Here is a 25,770-nt window from a genome sequence, read left to right as displayed (position 1 = left end):
CCAACAAAGCTTTTTCTCCCACTTCTTTTGTGGAACTGATGATAAAAGAACTGAAAGAATGATTTATAATAATGATTCCCATGACTAAACTACAAGATGTGTGCTATATTGCAGATCTAGTGTACAATACAGAAGATTAATATATTTTTTTAAACATATACATAAGCATATTTACTTATACACAAATATATAGCTTATATATGTAAATACCTGAAATCCAAATATTAGAACATTAGAAAAATTTAGAAAAGAACAGACAATTTACCCCAAAAAAGCTCTGCAGTCCTATTCATTTAATTCCCCCAAAACAACTTCAAGTCTAGTTTTGAAGTCCTACTTGTCCACCACACTACTTGGTAAATTATCTCATGGGTTGTTATGTTTGTGCAAAATGTGTATGCTCAACAAGTTTCCAACTGTGTCCTATGTTCTTGTTGAATTATTTTTAAAATAACATTCACAATCCATAGAAGTAACTTCCTTCATTATTGTAAAACACTTCAATTATGACATCTCAGTCTCATTTTGCTTAAACTGAAAAAGAACAGCTCTTCCCTACAGCCCTGGAATCAGCCTAGTCACTTTTCTCTGGACTTTTTCTTGCACTGCTATGTCTTTTTTTTAGCCTGGAGACCAAAACTGTACGCAATTCTCCTTATGAGGCCTCATGAGTGTGTTATAAAATTTTTGCATAACCTCCTTTGACTTGTACTTTAAACTGTTTGGAAATTGAAAGTGACAAGTCCACAATGATTCCTAAACTCTTCTCATAAGGTGTCCTTTCAATTTTCAGGCCTCATAGTGTGTATTCAGATCCAATATTTATTTCCTACATGTAATACTTTAAAATTAAATAAATTAAATTCATCTGCCACGAATTTACAGATGATAGATATTCTGACAATACACCTAGCTTGGTATCATCTAGAAACTTAACCAGCTTGTTATATATATTTCTATCCAAATCATCTACATATATTAAAAATAGCAGCAGCTGCAGCAGCATTGACCCTGATGGACACCACTCTTCATCCAATTCTGCTAAAGTTTCTCGTATCACAACTATCTGCTTCCTGTGCTTTAGTTAATTCTGCACCAATCTAGACACTGTAACCTGAACTCTCACTTCTTGTGGTTTGATGCCTAACTTCTCACATGGTATCTTATCATATGTTATCTGAAAGTCAAGATAAAAAAATCATATGCACTACTCTGCTCATATCCTTTAGTTGCTATCTCATAGAAAACTACCTAGATTTACCTGTGATGAACATTGATCTTACTGTCCTATGGTTACTAGGATCTAAAGAAACACCCTTTCTATCCATCCATCAATCCTTTTCCGCTTATCTGAGGTCGGGTCGAGGGGGCAGCAGCTTGAGCAGAGATGCCCAGACTTCCCTTTCCCCGGCCACTTCTTCCAGCTCTTCCGGGGGAATCCCGAGGCGTTCCCAGGCCAGCCAGGAGACATAGTCCCTCCAGCGTGTCCTGAGTTTTCCCTGGGGCCTCCTCCCGGTTGGATGTGCCTGGAACACCTCGCCAGGGAGGCACCAATGAGCCACCTCATCTGACTCCTCCCGATGCGGAGGAGCAGCGGCTCTAATCTGATCCCCTCCTGGATGACCGAGCTTCTCACCTTATCTTTAAGGGAAAGCCCAGACACCCTGTGGAGGACTGGGCCGAAGATTTACCTTCCAACAAGACAATAACCCTAAGCACACAGCTAAAATAACGAAGGAGTGGCTTCACAACAATTCTGTGACTGTTCTTAAATGGCCCAGCCAGAGCCCTGACTTAAACCCAATTGAGCATCTCTGGAGAGACCTAAAAATGGCTGTCCACCAACGTTTACCATCCAACCTGACAGAACTGGAGAGGATCTGCAAGGAGGAATGGCAGAGGATCCCCAAATCCAGGTATGAAAAACTTGTTGAATCTTTCCCAAGAAGACTCATAAATGTATTAGCTCAAAAGGGTGCTTCTACTAAATACTGAGCAAAGGGTCTGAATACTTAGGACCATGTGATATTTCAGTTTTTCTTTTTTAATAAATCTGCAACAATTTCAAAAACTCTTTTTTTTGTCTGTCAATATGGGGTGCTGTGTGTACATTAATGAGGGAAAAAATGTATTTAAATGATTTTAGCAAATGGCTGCAATATAACAAAGAGTGAAAAATTGAAGGGGGTCTGAATACTTTCTGTACCCACTGTATTGTGTTTTCTTTGAAATTCAACTTGTCGTTGCTTTAACTGTTGCGGAACCACAGATTCTCATAGCATATGGTCTATTATTGTGTAAATCCATGTTTTGTGCATTGAATGATGCGAATGCAAAAAGACTTTGTTTTCCACTCCTTGCTTTTTATTTCTAACCTCAACTTCTCATGCTCTTTTTCAATTACACCTGGTTCTGATGATTATTCACCTTTTGTTTGCGCTAATGTGATCTTTACTATCTTTTTCTTTTGATACTGTAGCGACTGACATGATAAAGTGTCACAAAAGTTTTACTTGAACAATTGCCGACTTCCTAACCCCAAACACAATTTTCTAGCACCTTCTCCAACCCCTCATCCCTCGGGTCTCATTCCCCCCCCCTTACCGTATCAATCAATACCCCGCTATCAGTATTTTGTGCTGTACTCCGACCTCCCTCAATCAGACAGAACAGTCACTTAAAACCAAAAAGGCCTCAACCTGGCTGGGATGCTACAACACTTTCGAATTTTACTGTTTTCATATTCTTTACCTTTCTCTGCACGTGTATCGTGCCATCATTTGTTTGAGCCTTTCAAATTCCACTGCTTTCATAATCTCTTATCTGCCTTTTTCTCTCCCCAACACCTTTGGGTCTCTATTCTCCGTATTGTCCTTATACGCTTTATATATGTTCAGAGCACAGGATCTGTGTGCACTACATGCCTTTACACGACTGAGTGTTTTTTGATGGGTGTGCTCTTTTATCTCTTGTAAGTAGGGCATGTCTTGCAAGAATCTCATGTTCCATGCCCCTGCGAGACGGTCCTGGGACAATCTCTTGGCGCCAAGTCTCATGTTTACGGTCCCCGCGAGATGCTCCGTAGCAAGTCTTTTTGTCTCGCCGGGGTTTTTAAATGTCTTCCTAGAACTTCCGAGAAGATCACATATCGTCGCCTTGCTTTTGCTTTCCAGGATTTTTTTTTTTTTATAATAGAGACAAAATAATAAAAACATGCATTTGATTTGAGTCTGTAACACAATTTTGGCTAGTTGTAAAAAGGTAGTACTTTTTATTTTATTACTCAGTTTATTCTGTATAGATGTTTATATATATATATATATATATATATATATATATATATATATATATATACGTGTGTGTGTGTTAAGAAGTGAGGTGATGATTAGTGAGCAGCAGTATGGTTTCAGGCCAAGAAAGATCACCACAGATGTGATGTTTACTCTGAGGATGTTGATGAAGTATAGAGAAGGCCAGAAGAAGTTGCATTGTGTCTTTGTGGACCTGGAGAAAGCATATGACAGGGTGTCTCGAGAGGAGCTGTGGTATTGTATGAGGACGTCTGGAGCGGCAGAGAAGTACGCAACAGTTGTACAGGATATGTATGACCCTGGAGCGGTTGGAGATATGCTCTGGAGAGGAGAGGAATGAAGGTCAGTAGGAACAAGACAGAATATATGTGCATAAATGAGAGGGAGGTCAATGGAATTGCGAGGATGCAGGGAGTAGAGTTGGCGAAGGTGGATGAGTTTAAATATTTGGAATCAACAGTACAGAGTAATGGGGATTGTGGAAGAGAGGTGAAAAAGAGAATGCAGGCACAGTGGATGTTATATGGGTTGGAGACGGAGGCACAGACCAGAAAGCAGGACACAGAACTGGAGGTAGCAGAATTAACAAAGATTTGCATTGAGTGTGACGAGGATGGATAGGATTAGAAATTAGTACATTAGAGAGTCAGCTCAAGTTGGATGGTTGTGAGACAAAGTCAGAGAGGTGAGATTGCATTGGTTTGGATATGTGCAGAGGAGAAATGTTGAGTATATTGGGAGAAAGATGTTAAGGATAGAGCTGCCAGGTAAGAGGAAGGCCTAAAAGGAGGTTTATGGATGTGGTGAAAGAGGACATGCAGGTGATGGGTGTAACAGAGCAAGAAGCAGAGGACAGGAAGATATGGAAAAAAGATGATCTGCTGTGGCAACCCCTAACGGGAGCAGCCGAAAGAAGAAGAAGATTCAGTTTATTCTGTCACTGATGTTCACGTGGTACAACGAACTTAGCTCTCCCTCTTTGAGTTGATTGCGTTTATCTCCATACTTTTCACAAGAGCAGTGATGAACACAGCGGATGCTGTGGTTGATGTCTGCTCAGAACTATATGTTGTAATGGCAATCAAAGATACAATGCTCCGTGACCACTATCAAACTATCATGCGAAATTTGTGCTTTGACAGCAAAGACACCCGTGAAGAACACGTGAAAAAAGGCAGATTTGCTGCGATTTCCGATGTCTGGCAACATTTTGTTGACAACTGTGTTTTGAGTTACAACCCAGGGCAAAGACTTTCTGAGACAGTGGTCATAAAGCTTATGGAGCTGTTTCTGGACAAAGGCAGAATCATAAAAATAGACAGCTTCTACACAGCACTTTCTCTGACTAACGTACCGCAACACAACTCAGACTGGGGGGAGTGTGAACAACAGAATAAAAGTGAATAATTAAACAAAACATTAACTTTTATAAGTACAATAAATTTTCACTGGCCTCAAATTAATCAAATGTTATGTTTTTATTCTCTGAGGTTGGGCTGGCACCCTGCCCGGGGTTTGTTTCCTGCCTTGTGCCCTGTGTTGGATGGGACTGGCTCCAGCAGACCCCCCGTGACCCTGTAGTTAGGATATAGCAGGTTGGATAATGGACGGATGTTTTTATTCTATGATAGTAATAATAGCTGCTAACTACAAAAACTAGTTAATGCATGAAGGACCCAGGATCGAACCTGCAACCTCTCAAATTTGGGACAGCAGTTCTTACATCTACACTGGCCAAGCAGATGTGTGTGTGTGTCATGCCCTATCCCAATTTGTTTTACTTTAGTTAAATACTAGAAAAAAACCAAAAAAAAACCCACTTGTTTTGTTGTATCGGTGTCTTTTGTGAAAGTGTTTATTTGATATATGGACTTCAGTCTTCATAGATTATGCACTTCACGTCAGTATTTTGCCAATTATTAGTAGAACAGAAAAAAGGTTGTTCTTGTTATGTACTCAGCATTTCTTGCCTTGCATTTCCTGTCATCTGATGCTGACACACATAATTTTAGATTGGAACACACATGAAATGTATGCGTTCCAAATAACGATGTATTATTTACCCTATACAATTCAAAGCACCTTACACCCAGATAAACAGACATGAGCTGGGAGAATTTTGTATACGACTAAAGCTGCGTCGGTGGGGGATGGGATAGCAGGCTGCCTGTTGCTGAGCGACAAATTTGCAAAACAAAAAGACACTGATGAGGAGTTGCGAGACAATTTAAGGTGGGCATTATGAGTTTTTTCATAGGCTTCAGGGATTCTACTGTTAAAAAGCGATTCACATAATGTTTAGCTCCTTCACTCAAAAGCATGATACAACAAGTTAAGCAGAGTGCAACACTGCAGTGACTGGTCACATCATCTTGCTCTCAAGCTATGCACAACTCATATATTTTTATTTCTAAACTAATGCTATAATGGAATATATATACAGTATATTTAATTAGCACTTTTCAGCACATTCCCTGCAATCTCTTGCGCCTTGCATTAAATTATGAGATTTAACAACTTTCTGTTCACTTGTTAAATAACCATGCCAAAAAACACCCCCAATTGATATTACAAAAAAGGTTGTTTTTTTTATGCAAAAATAGTTAGAAGACCACATGGAAGAAACATAAATCCAAAAAAAAACTTACTAGTTCCTCACTAAGTAGATAGGCTAGCTTTTCATCATTTTTTAACTGCAACTCTTCCTCAATGCACCTTTCCTCCCTTCTGCGTTCCTCTTCCTCTGCCAGTAGTTTCTGAATGTATTCTTCACTTGCTTGTCGCTCTTTTTCTTCCAGTGCTTGTTTTTCTTCTTCTAGCTATATTTATTAATATTCATATTAAGCATAATACTTGTACAAACATAAACCAGTTAAAAATCAACAGTTTAAACAATAAGTGAAAAAATAAAATAATGCAATTAAATGCATCTTTATCAATACAACATGGGACTTCAGTCTTTTTTAATTTTTTAATCTTAAGGGTTCCCACTTGTTCCAATTATTGGATGTTGATAAACTTTTGTAATCTCATACAGGGCTCCACCCTAAATCAATGAGATTATAACAGTGCAGATCATGTTATAGTTTTAAAATTGCACTTACTTTTGAAGTTTAATGTCTCTTCAGTTCTTCAGCATCAAAATCATGAAAACAAGCATCACATTTTTAGATGATTTACTGTGTTAATGTGTTCTTTTAAATTACATTAAATTAGAAGCATTTAAGCAAAAAAATAAACCATCAAAAGGTGTCAACACAGAGGAACTAAAGCTGTTTCAGATGATAAAATTAAATGACTGGGCATGAAAGTTCTCTGACATGCAGGATGTAGCCATCTGCAGTGTCCATCTCAGCTTGCTGTTTAAAAATGAAAACTTCCAGCCACAAAGATAAATTCCATAATGCACAACACATTGTTGTATTAATGTCCAATAAAGTGAACTTAAATAAAATGAACAATGAATCGAGCACCAACTTAACAAGATTTAGCATATCTTGTGTCCGATACCTCCATGATCAGTTGTGGAGTTTTACAATTATTAACTGGAAGAACCAGGAAAGACAATGGAAGAATGAAAAACTCTTGTTTAGTTTATTTTAAGACTGTGTTAGCAAGGTTATTATAGTTTTGCCTTTTTATTAGGGCTGGGAATCACAATTAATCACACCTAAAATTAAAACAGGCAATCATAAAAAAAAACACAAATCATGAAGTAAATATACACAGAATCACAAAATTAATGTAGAATCAAGACAAAGGAATTTTAAAAATTAAATTGCATAGTTTAAATTTAAACAATGACCTGAAACCTGACATTTTAAGAAAATACTACTTGAGCAAGTACAACCTAAATTTGAATGCCTTAAATCATCAAAATGACAACAAAGCGTGAATGAAATGCTAAAGACTGACATAATTGAAATAAGCATCTCTTAATTAGGCATAAATTAAAACGGGTGTTTAAAACTCTTCAAATGCCATCCTCAATTGTTCATCACCATCAATGACTTTGTAATTATACAATATAATATATCTAAACAAGTGTTTTCAACTGGTGCACAACGAGAGATACCATGGAGTGCTATACAGGACTGCCTGTATGAGCGGGCAAAGGGAAGAAGCAGCTAGAAAAATGCATCCAAAGAACTCATTAAAACCTGTGTTTGTGAATGTCAACCTCCAAGCTGCATTTTTTTTGGCCAGCATCACTGATAGTCCCAGCCCTTCAGATAATTTAGCAAGTGTATACATGTCATGATTATGTGTTTGATAAAATCATGGTGTGCCTTGGGATTTTATGAGTTACAAAAAGTGTGCCACCACAGAGAAAGTTAGAAAATGCTGCTCTACCTACACCATTGATCCTAAAATTCTTGCTTAGAAACTGACACAGTGCATTCCTTGGGTGGTTAAGTTGAGTTCTTTGCATAAATTAGCAAAGATGCTGCAAACTGGAATAATGGGTAGGGATACTCATTACACTAATAGATGTATAAGTAATACTTTAGGTTCACACTTTTTTTTGTATTATTGTTTTGTAATCCCTACAGATTTTATTTTTTTATTTTTTCTCCAGCCGTCTGGAGTTTTTTTGTTGTTTCTGTCCCCCCTGGCCATTGAACCTTACTCTTATTCGATGTTAATGTTGATTTATTTTGTTTTATAATTGTGTCTTTCATTTTTCTATTCTTTAATATGTAAAGCACTTTGAGCTACTGTTTGTATGAAAATGTGCTATATAAATAAATGTTGTTGTTGTTGTAATGTAAAAACATAACACTGACACAAATTGAGACAGACTGTTAGTGTGATTCAGTTATACATCTTTCTGTTCTCCAGTGGACATTCTGTTTCAAAATCCAGATGACAACTGTCCAAAAGCAACAAATGCAAGTGCAACAGAGGTACACACAAAATCAGCTGTGCACTTTCAAAAGGCTAAGGATGGCCTTCTGGATTTAAGCTACGGTAATTATTTCATTAGTTAAGATCTTACATTTCTGAAGGACTATGGTGTTTGCGGAGACTGTTACAAGCTATGCAGCATCATGTTATTGTGAATCAGTCAATAAAAATAATTCTGCTGTATTTACTGCTGTCTGAAGCTAAGTATTGGCCAGTGCACAAGGTTGGTTTACCTAAAATTAATATTAGTATCATTTTAGTCTGCATAATGCAATATTTCTGTATTTTACAAGTCTATTTTTGCATATCACTTGCAAAATCAGTCTTTTCATAATTTTGAATGTCAAGTTTGTGTCATTAGTAAAACTGATATTCTTTTGTTTCTTAAAAACACACCTACTGAACAGAATTTTTTTTCTGATTTACAGTTGCACTAGACTCAGATTTTGAAACACTTCTCCAGCATCATAAAACATCATCCCAATCCATTCTGATTCATGTGAATCTAAGGACCGTCTTATAATACAACTGCTAAGTAACCATCTCAGCACTTTTGATTAAAGCTTGCCCTGGCAAAGTTGTCCCAGACCATGAAAACTCAGTTTCAGTACAGCCATATAATAAGCAGACTCAAAATCCAAATGTGGGTACCTCAACATCTGGCATGCTTATATTATTTCTTATATAAAATAGCCAAAAGAGGCCAGTTGCATGGGGGTGTTTGTGTATGTGTCTTATTCTAATCTCTGACTGATTCATCATTACCAAGCAGCACTACGTGCTAATATCCCATACCCAAGCTTTTGCAAAGCTTGGGTTCCTGGAAAGACTTGCAAGTAGCCATTTGGAGAAAAGAAAACCTCCACTGAGTTACTGACTAAACACCATCTAATTACACAGACACCTAAATAGACCAAAAATCAAGTCAACATTCAAACTAATCTGCATGTCTTTATAAAATATTAGTTGTGGACCACAAAAGACTTTCAAATAACACTAGAATTACCAGAGCCTACGAAAAAACTCGTAGGTCCGTCCCACCTTAAATTGCTTCTTAAAACCGTTCTCATCTCTCCGCCAGTGTCTTTTGTTAATCTAAATGTGCTGATAAAAGAAAAGCTGCAAGTAGACGGCTATTCCATCCCCCCCAACGACTTAGAACGTGCACAAACTTCTCCCAGCTCATGCCGTGATTGATTATCTGGGAGTGAAGTTGAGGTTTAGAGTGGAAATAATAGATCATTATTTGGAATACACGCATTTTCACGTGTGTTCCGTCTCTACAGTAATTCGTGTAAACACATTTTTAAAACAGAAACGTTTTTCATATTGTAGTAGTAAATGACAAAATGTAAGCATAGACTACACTCACCTAAAGGATTATTAGGAACACCTGTTCAATTTCTCATTAATGCAATTATCTAATCAACCAATCACATGGCAGTTGCTTCAATGCATTTAGGGGTGTGGTCCTGGTCAAAACAATCTCCTGAACTCCAAACTGAATGTCAGAATGGGAAAGAAAGGTGATTTAAGCAATTTTGAGCGTGGCATGGTTGTTGGTGCCAGACGGGCCGGTCTGAGTATTTCACAATCTGCTCAGTTACTGGGATTTTCACGCACAACCATTTCTAGGGTTTACAAAGAATGGTGTGAAAAGGGAAAAACATCCAGTATGTGGCAGTCCTGTGGGTGAAAATGCCTTGTTGATGCTAGAGGTCAGAGGAGAATGGGCCGACTGACTCAAGCTGATAGGAGAGCAACTTTGACTGAAATAACCACTCGTTACAACTGAGGTATGCAGCAAAGCATTTGTGAAGCCACAACACGCACAACCTTGAGGCGGATGGGCTACAACAGCAGAAGACCCCACCGGGTACCACTCATCTCCACTATAAATAGGAAAAAGAGGCTACAATTTGCACAAGCTCACCAAAATTGGACAGTTAAAGACTGGAAAAATGTTGCCTGGTCTGATGAGTCTAGATTTCTGTTGAGACATTCAAATGGTAGAGTCAGAATTTGGCGTAAACAGAATGAGAAAATGGATCCATCATGCCTTGTAACCACTGTGCAGGCTGGTGGTGGTAGTGTAATGGTGTGGGGGATGTTTTCTTGGCACACTTTAGGCCCCTTAGTGCCAATTGGGCATAGTTTAAATGCCACGGGCTACCTGAGCATTGTTTCTGACCATGTCCATCCCTTCATGACCACCCATCCTCTGATGGCTACTTCCAGCAGGATAATGCACCATGTCACAAAGCTCGAATCATTTCAAATTGGTTTCTTGAACATGACAATGAGTTCACTGTACTAAAATGGCCCCCACAGTCACCAGATCTTAACCCAATAGAGCATCTTTGGGATGTGGTGGAATGGGAGCTTCGAGCCCTGGATGTGCATCCCACAAATCTCCATCAACTGCAAGATGCTATCCTATCAATATAGGCCAACATTTCTAAAGAATGCTTTCAACACCTTGTTGAATCAATGCCACATAGAATTAAGGCAGTTCTGAAGGCGAAAGGGGGTCAAACACCGTATTAGTATGGTGTTCCTAATAATCCTTTAGGTGAGTGTATATAATGTATGAAGCCTGAAGTCCAAATATCAAACACTTTTACAAAAGGTACAAATATAACAAGCATGCTTTTATTCAAAAATATAACTGCAGAAAAAAGCTGCCTTAGCATGCCACATTGACACATACTTACTACAGCTGCCATGGTAGCGTAATGGTATCAGCCGCTGACTAGTATTTAAAAGGTAATGAGTTCAATCCCACACAATTCAGTTTTGAGAAGTAAACTGCTCTTATTTTAACTATTTTAGAATAAAAACATGCATTTGATTTCAGTGTGTAACAGCCGATGTAATTTATGATACTTGTAAAGGTTCGTTTTTTTTTTTTATTCACTTTTCATTCTCTCAGTTGTATTCAGGACCCTTATACTACCCCCCCACCCCCCAATGAGAATGCTGTTTTCACAAAGCGTACTTGTGACTGCATTCTCATACCAATGCTTGCGAACTGAAGTGCCTGGGTGCACTTTTCATGGCATTACACGTCTATTTTTTTGAGCATGCCCGTGTCGCTCAAACACAGGAACATATGTTGGTGTACAAGTATAACAAAACAAGTGCACTTTTATTCTAGACTATAGTGAAGAAAAAATAAAGCAAGTTACAGTAGGCATTTGATACGACAGCTTGCGTTGTGCAATGCTAAGAACTGCTGATTTCCGATCCGTGCTATATAAAATCATCACATTCAAATATTAACAATTCCCACACACCCTTCCTACATTCACGACGTGTACTTGTTGCAGTGTACGCATCTCTCTGTGCTATGGTTCCTATTACACTGAATGAGCACCTTACATTGTACTTTCTTCCCTATATAAATCACATTCGAGTATAGCGCGTATCAAAATAAATCACATTCGAGCTATAGCGCGTCTCCAAATAAAACAGCATTGACAGATTGTGGGGGGCGGGGATAGTGGGGATCGTGAACGCGACAGAGAATGGAACTGAATTAAAAAAAAAAAGCTAACCTTTACAATTATCATGCATTTACACTGGCTCTTACAGACAGACTGAAATCAAATGTATGTTTTTATTCTAAAATAGTTCAGTACATGCAATATTATTTGAAAACGAACAGCGTCAGATCGGGTTTGAATACACGAGCTGTTACAGAAGGAGTCAGCTTATTCAGTGCAGCAGTTTCAACGCACAGTACATGCAATATTATTTGAAAACGAACAGCGTCAGATCGGGCGCATATTCAAACCTGATCTGACGGTGTTCGTTTCAAATAATATTGCATTAGTGCGATGATGTTTTTACATATATTGTCTCTTTCATTCATCTTGCGGTTTGTAATCAGTGACCGCGTGTTTTTTCCCCGATCTTGCCAGTTCGCACATGTTGCTGTATGGTGGTGTTTCTTTTGTACTCCAGGACATGCAGAGGACAGAATAGTACAGAGCAGTAAGTTCAGCGCTATATGCAATCAGACAGGCAGACAGGCAGAGAAGGCACTAGATATATAAATAAACAGGGAAGGCACTGTATAATAGATATATAAAAAACAGCTAAGGGGATAGATATATAGATAGGTAGGAAGGAAAGGCACTATATGATAGGCAGACAGGGAAGCTCCTATATAATAATAAAATTACTGTTATTACTATATAGATAGACAGGGAGTTCAGGCAGGCAGTACAGCGAAGGTTAAAAATAAATAAATTTTCTCCCTAGCGGGAATCAAACTCGGATCTCTTGAAGTACAGCAAGTCTACTGCGCTCTAAGTGACGAAATCTTACCAGTACGTCACGGAAGCTGTTGTAAAAGTCTTGAACCTTTTATGAAAATGTTTATTTGCACTTTGGCTGTCAGGCTTCACACATTTTATAGTTTATGTCTACATTTTGTAACATTTATTACTAAAATATGAAAAAGTTTCTGTTTTAACATTGTGTTTACACAGATCACTGTAGAAACGGAACACACATGAAATGCGTATGTTCCAAATAACAATCTATTATTTCCACTCTAAAACTCCACTTCACTCCCAGATAATCGAGGCATGAGCTTGGAGAAGTTCGTGCACGTTCTGAGTCGGTGGGGGGATGGAATAGACGGCTGCTTGCAGTTTTCTTTTATCGGCACATTTACAGCTCAAAGGAAGCTGGCGGAGAGGTGAGAACGGTTTTAGGAAGCGATTAAAGGTGGGACGGATCTACGAGTTTTTTTGTAGGCTCTAGTAATTCTAGTGTTAATCATCATTAAAGTGCTTTCTATATGGTGTAAATTCATAAATTGAATGTTAGTTATTCCTGAAATCAAGTCTCAAATTATGAAACAACAACTCTAACAAATGCATCCCCATTCAAACTATTAGAAATGATGCTATCTAGAAATTGTTTTTGGAGGGAAAAAAACTATAGTAAATCAAATCTTAAACTTACCATGGTGATAAAACTATTATAGTTGATTAAAAGGATACCAAGGGGGTTGGTCTGGCTCTCTGAAGAACAGACAAATGTTTACATGAAAAGCCAGATTCTGCTATAACATCTAACAGATATTTTTCTACTACAGTAAAATTCTCAACCTTGTGTCTTAGAATTATTTATAGTATACACATAAGCATAATTTGTATGCCATAGACTAATGAATTAAAAATATACCAGTTACCTTTCTCATCTGCTCCTCGTATTCCTTTCTCAGCTCTCCAGGAATGCTCAGTCGGGGAGGAGGGCACAGATCGGTTTCTGGAATCAAGACATTAGAGCTCACATTACACAGGAAGATATAGAATACATGTACTATCAGTAAATAAGATCATGAATAATGTGATTTAGAAGCCTGTTGCTTTTCTTACTCTTTCAGTAACTCAGGTTGTCTCTCTAACCCTAAATCAAGATTTTATTATGTAAAAAAGACAAGACAAAACATAATAAAACAATTCCAGTATACAATATGTAGCTCTGGTAAATGTAATTCCTTCAGCCATATGTGAACTTCCATAGTCACAGGCATAGAAAGTAGAAATTCATAGTTAACTACAAACAACATTTTTTCATGTTTAAGTGGCAACAGAGAAAACCAATTTAAGTAAAGCCAAGTTTTACCAAAACACTGGATAAATACAGTGGAACCTTGGTTCACGAACGTCTCGGTACACATACAACTCGGTTTACGACCAAAAAGTTCGCCAAACTTTTGCCTCGGTTCGCGACCACACACTTGGTATACGAACAAGCCAGTTTCCCTTTCGGTTTGTACGCGCCGATGATTTCCGCACGTGTTGCATTGTTCTCGGTCAGATGTGCATGCTTTCATTGTGAACTCTTTGTGCTCTATTTCATTTTCCTTCCGGTTCGTACGCGCCGATTACTGTATTTAAGTATGTGTTCAGCCTCTCCCTGTTTATTGTTCTCAGTCAGACGGGCGTGCTTTACCTGTGAACTCTTTGTGCTGTACAGTATTTTGTGTGCTTTTGCAGTTAACCATGGCTTCTAAGCAGGGCTGTGGAGTCGGAGTCGAGGAGTTGGAGACAATTTTGGGTACCTGGAGTCGGCAAAAAGTTAATCGACTCCGACTAAATTTAAATGGTAATTAAAAAAGTAAGTTGAAATGTCCCAATTCACAAACAGTCATAATGAACTACTTCTCTGCTGTAAGAATAAAGCCCAATGCATGCAGTGCATAATGTTACCACAAAACGAACATGTCAAGTAACCATGAAGCATGCTTTTCATTGACTGTATGCGTCACTATATGGGATGTAATGCACAGGTAAGGTGCGGCACCGCTTTCCATTGTGTCGTGTTCCACTGTTACAGGGAACTGTGAACCTAGCCTAAAGCCCCCATTTACAGATGCACTGCCGATTTCTCGGCCGTTCAACGAGTCATCATGCGTCAAAAGCCTGAAAAATCATCTGGTGTGTTCTCAGCTCCGTCGGCTCCCCTTCGCTATGCGCTAGTGAAGGGCGCCGAAGGAGCCGAGAACACAGATCTCCCTACCTGTCTCCAGCAGAGGCTCGTTCTGCTGATCAGCTGGCCGGTGAGTGACACAATGCACTAAACTTCCGGCTGGCTGACAGAGGAGACAGCCACTGCAGCAGACAGAGGCATCACATTACTTTGGATGGGGGCGGTGGTCGAGATTTTCGCAAGCTGGATCTGCCCGTCCATGTGGACACCCGCAATCTGCGGCCGCCAATCAATTGTGTTTGTCTTTAATCTGGCATTATAGTAGAGTGCTGGCTTCCTAGCCAGTAGTTCTGTGGTGAAATGACATGTATGTTGCCTTCCTTTCCTTCAATGGATGTAGAAAATACATTAGCATAGTATATACATACAGAGGAGTCGGGGTCGGAAGATTTATAAACTGAGGAGTCTGAGTCGGAGCATTTATCTACCGACTCCACAGCCCTGCTTCTAAGCACTGTAACCTCCTCTCCACCCAGTTCCTCCTCACTTCATGCCAGAACTCAACTCATGCAAGGTAAATTTTAATGGTGGTTTATGGTTAGTTTTTGTATTACGGATTTTTCAAATGTTCATTTTTCAGTTCGTAGCGTGAATTGTTGCAATGTTACTTTTCTTGGTTGTTTCTTAAGTTACGGATTTTTCAAATTTCATTTTTTTCCCCTGTGCTTAAAACTCATTTTAAAAAAAAGTGTTTACAGCGATCAGGTTGTAAGGCTATTAGCGTGAACTCCTGTAATGTTACTTTCTTGGTTGCTTGTGGTTGGTTTTTAAAGTTCGGATTTGCTAAAGTTTTTTTTCCCCTGTGCTTAAAACTCATTTTAAAAAAAGTGTTTACAGTCATCGGGTCGTAAGGCTATAGCACAAACTCTTGCAATGTTAGTTTTCTCTGTTGTTCAAGGTTTTTTCACTGTTATTCAATGTTTTTACATTTAGTTTACTATTACGATGTAGTTAATTACACCATAGAATGCACATTTGTGCTTAAAAATCTTTAAAAAAATATATTTACATACAGTTCGTATGGTCTGGAACAGATTCATTGTATTTACATAAAATCCTATGGGGGAAATTGCTTCGGTTCACGACCAAATCAGTTTACGACCAGAGTTTTGGAATGATTTATGGTGGTGAATCAAGGTTCCACTGTACGCTATTGAAAAGCAAACTCAAGCAGCACACATGCAGAGCTAAGAACTGTACGTTGTACAGTTGCTGCAGTCTATGATATGACAAAATCAAAAAGAAAAACCTTTCCCAGTCTTGTAAATTCAAGTATTGACTGACTAAATCTTGTATTGGCATAGGCAGGATGGTACTGTGTTTTACCAATTGCTACAAGTATAGATTTGACCATGACTTTTAAAAACACTACAGCTTGACGATTTAGGAACAGTATCCACAATGCTCCTAAACTGGTAAGAAGGTTTGAAAAAGGATAGTAGAAAATGAAGCAAGTTTCAGATGTTTTCATGATCGCATTCCTTGATTACTTTAACTAGAGTAGTAAGCAAAATATACAATATGACATATTTTGACAACCTTCCCAAATGAAGTATACAGAAGAGTGCTATGTTCTTATTTTTAATCAGTCGTACTGTTAAAACATTTTTTAGGAAGCAGTATACATTTTGGCCAATTACTGCGTATGTTGTACAGTCGTGGCCAAAGGTTTTGAGAATGACACAAATATTGGTTTTCACATAGTTTGATGCTTCAATGTTTTTAGATCTTTTTGTCAGATGTTTCTATGGTATACTGAACTATAATTACCAACATTTCATAAGTTTCAAAGGCTTTTATTTACAACTACATTAAGTTTATGCAAAGAGTCAATATTTGCAGTGTTGGCCCTTCTTTTTCCAGACCTCTGCAATTCGCCCTAGCATGCTGTCAATCAACTTCTGGGACAAGTCCTGATGGCAGCCCATTCTTGCATAATCAATGCTTGGAGTTTGCCCACCCACCTCTTGAGGATTGACCACAAGTTCTCAATGGGTTAATGTCTGGGGACTTTCCTGGCCATGGACCCAAAATTTTGATGTTTTGCTCACTTTTGCCCCATGACATGGTTCTCCATCATGCTGGAAAAAGCAAGGTTGATCACCAAACCGTTCTTTTCTTGGATGGTTGGGAGAAGTTCCTCTCAGAGGATGTTTTGGTACCATTCTTTATTCATGGCTGTGTTCTTAGGCCAAACTGTATGTGAGTCCACTCCCTTGGCTTAGAAGCAACCCAGCACGAATGGTCTCAAGATGCTTTACTGTTGGCATGACACAGGACTGATGGTAGCGATCACCTTTTCTTTGCCGGACAATCTCTTTTCCAGATGCCCAAAATTTTTTAAAGCGGATTCATCAGAGAAAATGACTTTCCAGTCCTCAGCAGTCCAATCCCTGCACGTACCTGATGTTTTTCTTGGAGAGAAATGGCTTCCTTGCTGCCCTTCTTGACACCAGGACATCTGCCAAAACTCTTTGCCTCACTGTGCAGCAGATACACTCACACGTGCCTGCTGCCATTACTGAGCACGCTCTGCACTGATTGTGCCCTAATCTAGTAGCTGAATTTACTTTAGGAGACGATCCTTGTACTTGCTTGACTTTCTTGGACATCCTGAAGCCTTCTTCACAACAGTAGTGGAAATAAGTTTTTTGGAATTAAGTTAATTTTTATGGCAAAAACGGACTTTGCAATTGCAATTCATCTGATCACTCTTTATGATATTCTAGAATATATGCAAATTGCCATCATAAAAACTGAGGTAGCAAACTTTGGGATTTGTGTTCCCAAAACTTTTGGCAACGACTTTACCATGTCGTTTTTGCTTTGTACACTTAACATACATTAGGGCTGTTTAAGGTATTAAAAGTTTTCATTGCCATTTCAAAACATCAATGATGTACGATTTCATTGAATTGGGAAGCATTTGATGAAGAGATGCTTATGGATTATGAATAATTAGCTGCATGAACACTTAGGGGAATGGTCCACGGGCATTTTAGCTTGGAACACGATTCAAAGGTGATTCATTCCAAATTCATTTAAGGTTGCTATAAACCACAATGCCAAAATTAAATCTGCCTGATCATAAGATGGATTTGAATGAATGTCTCCCAAAAGGAAACATCTTTTATTTTAAAGGAAACTAAAAAAGGGAGATTAAAATCCAATGTGAGAGAGACAGATATTTTATTTGTTCTAATGGGAAATTAACTTTTATAGACACTAAAGAAATATTAAAATATGATGACCCAAAGGTCACATCAGTGTTCAAAATGTGAAGCAACTATACAAAAATGTAAAATTTGGAAACTTTCTTGATTTTTTTAAAGTTAGGGCATTTTATTGGAAGTCTTTAACATCTGTGAGCTGAAAAGACTGCATTTTGGATATTTTTATGGATTATGAACAAACTACTTTAAATAAAGTGGAAAATCCCTTAATGTCAATGGTGGATCAAAACAGACAAAAGACAAGGTATGGTAAAATTTTTATAAAAGCTGTAAAAATTATGAAATGTTTAATTTTTTTTAATTGTTCGTCATTTTGGGGGAAGTACATCGTGAACAGATTAAATTTAGGGTGCTATGATTGATTTCCAATGTAAAACAAAAGACACTTTCGGGGTTACAGCACTTGTTTGAAACATGATTAAAATTAAATGTACAACACTGCTAATATCTGCATATACATTATATGCAAAAATCTACTTCCAGGACCATATGGACTTCAGGGATCTGAGGTTAATGTGCTAGGCTGAAACATGTTTCAGTTTTAAACATGTAATGCATACTAGCTTATACATCACTTGAAAACAATTTGAAGTATGATGTATTATCAACTTTCAAAAACAAATTAACATAACAGTAATGTGCTTCTAGTACCGGTCTTCTCAGATAAGAAACATTAACACTACTGCAGTGAATGTTTAAGAAATATGACTATTCATACTAAAGCAAATTTTTCCTTTGATCCAGCTCATGTTTTTGCATAAATGCTTAGAATTTATACCTAGAATTTACTAGCTCTATGAAATTTTTAAATATGTGTAAAAAAAAGTTCTGGTTCCCTATGACCCAGAATATGCACATTAAGTGAATGGAATGATGGGGGCATAACATTAATATAATGTTAAAGTATTTTGTCAACTATTTCTGCATAATAAAATCACTTTCATACACAAAAAGAGACTTGCTTGGCAAAACTGACAATGAGATCTGACAGATCACCCGTCTAATTTCTTTGTGGTAGAAACATTTACAGAACACAGAGACTTTAAAGAAATGTAAACAAGCCTTATAATAAAAGCAGGGAACAAACATATTAACCAGCTTTTGAATGAATTGCTAAAAAAAATGCAGCCACCTTTGACATACTATATGAGTGGAGTTGGACACAAAATTAAAATGTTCACCTCACCTTATTTTTATAAATAATGGGTTATTAACTGCTTGAACCAGGCTTGCTGTAATCAATTAGAATTTGTTGTAAAAAAAGTTAATCATAGGTTCTAGGAATTAATTAAAACTTACTTTCATCTTCTTCTTCCGGGTCTAGACCAGCCATTCTACGCTGACACTGAACAGGAAACTCTTCTTGAATTCTTTTCCACAAGTCTTCGTTTACTAGAGTATTGTTGCGACTATGACACCTAGTCCATGTGGAAACTCTTTTCCTACAAAGTGGGCAACACAGGTTGGTTTTGTTGCTGGCATCCTGAAAGCCATGGTTTACAAAAGGTATGACTACAAGGCAAGGTCACTGGCTCCAAAAAAATCTCCAGGCACACTGGGCAACTCAATTCTTGCGGCATCTCTCTTTTCACCAATACTTGTGGCATCTTGCACTTTAACAAAAATCAACCTACAAATGTGTGCAAAAACATAATATTAAAATTCCACATTGAAACCAACACTGATTGAAATTTTAAAAAGATTTCAACGCATAACATCAGCTATACTGCAAAATGTATGTGTAAACTTAAAACATTTAAAAACATTGAGAAACTATGATAAAAATTTAGGAAAACACATCTGGACAACAATTTTAAAGTAACATGTTTTTTATGCAAAAAACCTTCTGAATTCTTAATCAGTCTAACTCCAGAAATGTCTCACCGTCTTGAGGCAGTTCAATTTGCTATTAAACTATTTATAAAAGTGGTCCAGTTTTGTTTATTGATTGTTTTAAGCTTCAAAAAGGTTATTTTGAATCAAACCGTTGCTTCAAACCCTTGGTAAACCATGTTGACAGATGTTTTATTATAAATACTTTTATATTATAATATAGCAAGTTTTTGATCCAAAAAAGTCAATTTTGTTGTTGGCAGTGGACTACATTAAATCATATTATTCATATCTGTTCTTTCACATAAAGAAATCAGCAAGGGTTCAAGTTTTGTCTATGAATTTAGGATGTTCATAGCCATTAGAGATTTCAGTGCATGGAAATCTATTCACTACCCAAGATTTTCCTCAGTTTATTTCACTGGCTCTAAGGCCTCAGCCATTGTTTCTTGAACTTGGCAACACATTCAAGAGCATCTGTTTAGCATTAAAATCGCTATTTAAACTGTAAAGAAATATAAAGAAATCAATGCACTTTATGGGTTGGTTGGAGAAAACCCCATTTTCTTTTTCCATATATTTAGTTTTTCCTAAGAAAACTAAAAGTTATTTTGAAATGTCTGCATTTTAACTGGTCACAGTGGCAAACAAGTGATCCAACTGAACATAAGTGGGATCTAAACGCTAAGTCATAACAAATGAATATATTCCGATAAAATGAAAAGGGGCGGTCATAAAAGTCTAGTGAATATGGAAACAATTTAAAAGCATACTGCAGGTTAAAAATACATAAAAACAAGAACATTTGCATTAGACTGGACATTAATATTTTACAAGAAAATACAGCTATTTCAGCAACTCGCGCCGTCACAGATTCACGGATGTAAAAGATTTACGGATGTAAAAATTTCTCCAGGCATGTATTAGGTTAAGCATATCTCACCCGGGACTGCAATTCAAGATTTATAAAAAAAATTAACACTGAGAAAGAACCAGGATTATAGCGAGGACAGAAGAAAAATTAGACATTGTCCGAGTAAATTTTAATTCGTCAGGATATAAGAACAAATGTTTGGTCACTATTTTAGGGCTAAAATAACAGAAATGTGAAACCTACTTATATAACTCATTTTAATTGTTGTGAAACAACCAAGTAGCATCTGCCTTCTGAACAAGAGCTCAAATTTCGTCTATTATTTTTTTAAGCAAATAAGAACTTCACGCGTGTCATCTCAGCCAATGTCCACCTAAAAACAATAATGCAAAAAAGAAACGTCTATTCGATTCAACGAAAATACTGCTTTTAAACGAAGGGAAATACCCAACATAAACATAGCGTGTTTCTACAAATAAATTAGTTGAAACACTAGAGACATAAAATGGATTTTTTTTTTAATAGCTTACGATTAATCTGGAAATGTAACGTATTATTTACCTTTGTAGCGATTACGCCACCTTGGAGAGAACACAAATTATTCAAGCCGTTCACGGACACGCTCCCAAAACTTTTGGGCGCATTACATACGATGTACGTTGTCGAAATCATAAACCCAAAGCCTCATATTACATGAGCAAATCTATACAGTACTTCCACCATACTCTCATCTGGACAAGGCGCGACAGTGCGCGAAATGAAACTGACGCGCATGTACACAATACAAGGGGAAACCCGTCGCACACATTCCTCGTTCTCGACTTCTACCAATCCGCTTCAGACCTCTGAACATGTGACATTTTAAAACAGTGGCAGGTTTACTCATTTTGGCAAAAAGGCAAGGACAGCTAAAATGTAACATAGATTCAACATTCGCAGACGGCACTACTAATTAGTATTTACTGCTGTATTAACTTAGTGGAATGTAACCTAGAGCATTTTAACAATACGGCGCATTATTTTCAGATAAACTGCGGTGTTGTCTTTTATATATATATATATATTATTTTACCCTTTATTATGCTCTGGTTTGCAGTGGTACAAGTCATGATGGAGTAGGCTTTAAATTGTAGGAATCGTCCCTTTTAAGTTTCTTTTTAATGCCTTCCGGCCTAAACATTGACCCTCACCACACAACAATACTGACAAGAATGGCCACTCTTGACGTTAGTGCCTACCTTATCAAGCCAATAACGCTGTTTGATTGGACGCAGTGGCACTTGCCACGCCCACATCTCGTTGTTCTCACCCCACTTTTGAGAAACTTTTCTACAGTATTTGAATGCCTCCCGCCTTTTACCTCGTGAGATTTAGCGGTTCTTTCCTGGCATTGTGTTTTTGTGCTTTTTTGTGTTGCACCCTAAATAAATAATAATAAAAAAGATAAGCCAAAGCACGCTTCGATACAAGTAGTGGTGTGGCCGGAGTGATCATATAATACGAAAAAGTGGATTATGATTATATGTTACTTAGCTATGTCCACATTTACCATGTAGTTAGAATTATATAGCATAAAAATATATATGCTGTTGCCCTGTTTCAGTACACAAAGCATGATAAGACATTCAACATGTATAATTAAAGTAAAAGGTTACGATACAGAATCACAAATGAATGAGAACTGCGCAACTCTTAAAGATTTGTTCGTGAATTAAATGAACGGAAATCATTAGACTGTTTCTTGGGTACTCGTGCCACAATTGTCTAGCAGCGAACATCGATTCGTTCGTATACGCGAACTGATTCATATGTTTTACTGAAACAAATCGTTCACCATTAAACATCCCTTAACATTTTTCTTAATCCAAATTAATATGTTTTGCTATGAATACCCGAGCACTGCGCTGACCTTCAGAGTCCCGATATAAAAGTTTAAAGGCTGGTGCAGTCGTCAGATTATGACATATCTTGCTATTAGGTCGATGTTAAGTCCTTCATTCCTACACGCTTAAACAGTTGCGTGCAATCGTTTTTAAGCTCCTCCATTGTCCGCTAGTTTTTCGGATCATTTGTTGTTTTTACGTGGCACACAGTTACGGTATCAGCCCCAGTACTGGTGTATTCGTTCTTCAGGGATCTTGGTCGCAGCAATCTCATAACCAGTGTGATTTGTTTCCACTTCTTTTTTTCGTTTCGTGAGAATTTTAGAAAAGTGTTAATTTTTTTAACATGTCTCCCGTTTTTATTTTATAAGTCATTTTTTCTGTAGAGTGTGTTTCCTTGGTTTTACCCTAATAATGATAATTAATAACGGACAGACGTTGGTGCGGAATTAAATGACTGTTAAAGAGCAGTGCTTCACAAATTATTTTCTGCTAAGGCCACCAAGGCGTTCCCCTTGCAGTCCCAATGAATTAAACCTAAATGGAACACAAAACTATAATAAAAAATCTTTAAAAGTAGCATTCAGCGCATGCTCCCAACCTTGGTAACCTCAACAATTCAGCCTTGGGTGGTCTGACCTACAGTCATCTGAACAGTTCCACAAGAAAAGCAATTTATGAATGAAAATTATTTTAAAAAAAAAAACATATAAGATATGAAAAAAATGAGCTGAAATAAAAACTAAAAAAAATAATGTAATGAACGAGGCTGAATTTTTACACGCAAAATCAATCATTTCTTTGCCGCACTCCTGATATAAAACTAATCCTATTTGAATATAGCTTTAAACACGTTGATTCATTTTTGTACTGAGACTAAGCTCTGTTTTTAGCAAATTGAAAAAGTGAAAGGCGCTTTTTCCTCCATGTAAACTGAGGAAACTACAGAGAGGAAAAGCGGGGACACTACAAGGAAAGGAGATTAAAGGGTAACTTGTTCTAGCATTCTAAGAACTCGAGGTCCTCATATTTCTCAAGACTATCAATTTCTTTTTTTTTTACTTTATTGAATTTTATTGAATTAAAATCAAACATTCCATACAAGCAACTCAAATTTTACAAAACTAGGTTCAAGTCAAGTCAACCCCCACCCATGAGAAAAAGAGGTGGGACAACATAGTGAAACTTTAACAGTAGAAAAGATAAGTAAATAAAGAATGAAAACGGGAGCAGAATCTGCTTATTCAATTTAAATGCTTATTCTAAAATGTTATTAATTAGATCTTGCCAGGTTTTAAAAAAGTTTTGCACAGATCCTCTATTTGAGTATTACATTTTTTCCAATTTCAAGTAGTATATAACATTGGTTCCCACTGACTGATAAGAGAAGAGCTAGGATTCTTCCAGTTGAGCAAAAAATCAGTCTACGTGCCAATAGTGAAGTAAAGGCAATTACAGTTTGTTTGTCCTCCACTGTAAGGCCATTTGGAGGTACACCAAACACAGGTGTTAGTTGATTAGAAGAAGACTATCAGTTTCAGATCCTAGAATTTTAATATCAGACAATTTATTCTACTGCTAAAGAGGTCCAGATAATAATAAATTCACCAAGACATCCATTCCACCATTTTCTTGTAGGAAACTGTTCTTTATGCACTCATAATTAGAGAATACGCCTACAACACCCAAAATGCCTACAATTAAGAGAAATGTACCATTCTAGTGTATGTGACTTTGGGATGTGTGAGAAAAACTACAACACCTAAAGAAAAGCACAATAAATACATGGAATGTGTACAGTCTATACAGACAATCAAAAGGCTGGCTTTAAACCTGTGCATCTGGAACTGTGAGACAGCCACAAATGTTTCCCTGGAGGTCAAGTTTGAGAACCACAGGTCAGATACACTACATGTTATTTTGATGTGTCCAAGTGAAATCATGTGGAGATCAGAGGATTTTTATGGTTTCTATGGTACAATGAACTTTCTGATCACATTGTAAAGACAGTTGTGATGGGTTAGTGCTTATACTGTAAAACCTCAGAGAATATTGCCTAATAATTTTTTGTGTGGTGTTTACATGCCATGGTGTCTGCAAAGGTCTGGTTCTGTTACCAGTTATATTATCTCTCTCTCTCACACAAAGATGTTATTCAGAAATATAATATTCATTTTAATTAATATAGCAGTGACACTTATGAATACAATTCTTCATACTTCATTTACATCATTACCTGCTTTAGTGAAATGAAAAACTTGATAAGCAAAAATTGTTTCATTAATCAAGAAAAATAAAAGATTAATTCAGTCATTAATTGGGTGGTAGTCCGGCAAGTAGTACACTCTAAAAAAAGGTGCCAAAGTGGCTCTTCAGAGTGATTTTTTTTTTTTTTTTTAATTTTCACCCTTAAAAGGATTCATACATTGACTAACCATGAATAGATTGTAACAGATCTGTGAAATGCCAATCGGTCATGATTTTAAAAGCAGGCCTGCACCCTTGGGGGGACAACCATGACACTTGTCAGGGGCCCGAGCTAGATAGGGGCCCGTCCTTTTTCGAAAATAAGTGGCGTTTTAAAATATGCGCACATATTTGAAATACGAAAGGGGCCCGAACTCTGTCAGCTGCCTGGGGCCCAGAATTTCCTGTTTAAAGGACTCTAGTTGCATAGAATAATGGGCTAAATCCAGATCTTCTCAATCTGTTAGTGTCCTGCTAGGTAGCCTACCATACATTAAAGATTTTAGTTTATTTTTCTACATATTAGGAGGTTTCTCAAAGCACAAAGGACTAACTTCATATGCGGAGAGTCCTTCCCAGAATTAAATGGTGCTTTGTCAAGCAACTATTCTATGATGAACCATATATCCCAGTAAAGAATCATAAAATGCCATTAAAGAACTATTATTTTTAAGAGTGTAGTATAAAACTTTGTAGTAGTAGTATTGTTAAGTGTACACAGTACAGTAAATTCCTACTGCATGTATGACCTAAATGCAGCACATTGCCACTGTCCTGTACAATGAAAAGTATCAATGTATTAAATGCAGAACTTTTTTAAAATTATTTTTTAAATTATTAGAAATCACAATTCAGTCTACCTGTTATCCTTACTCCTGTTTCTGTGCTCCCATTATTTGATGACAACTAGATTCCTAGTAAGCATATACAGTAATTTTGTTAATGTGCACAATAATAGTATTATGATTTAG

At 37.2% G+C, this 25,770-nt stretch overlaps 1 protein-coding gene across 1 annotated transcript in view; it reads right to left on the bottom strand.

Annotated features, from left to right (window-relative positions):
• The window catches only part of LOC120534323 (E3 ubiquitin-protein ligase RNF168-like), a 35,935-nt gene extending 14,491 nt beyond the window's left edge, over window positions 1–21,444 (bottom strand). Inside the window, exons 1-4 of the mRNA XM_039761829.1 lie at window positions 21,231–21,444; window positions 19,262–19,592; window positions 13,426–13,502; window positions 5,960–6,130 (exon numbers count right to left, since the gene is read on the bottom strand). Coding sequence (XP_039617763.1) covers window positions 5,960–6,130; window positions 13,426–13,502; window positions 19,262–19,295 — 282 coding nt within the window. The 5' untranslated portion in view covers window positions 19,296–19,592; window positions 21,231–21,444. The remainder of the gene's footprint in view (window positions 1–5,959; window positions 6,131–13,425; window positions 13,503–19,261; window positions 19,593–21,230) is intronic.
• Window positions 21,445–25,770: the final 4,326 nt, after the last annotated feature.

Source organism: Polypterus senegalus, chromosome 1, assembly GCF_016835505.1.
Source record: "Polypterus senegalus isolate Bchr_013 chromosome 1, ASM1683550v1, whole genome shotgun sequence".
NCBI lineage: Eukaryota > Metazoa > Chordata > Cladistia > Polypteriformes > Polypteridae > Polypterus > Polypterus senegalus.
The sequence above is the reverse complement of the archived record's forward strand: the minus strand, read 5'-3'. Positions and strand labels throughout refer to the sequence as shown.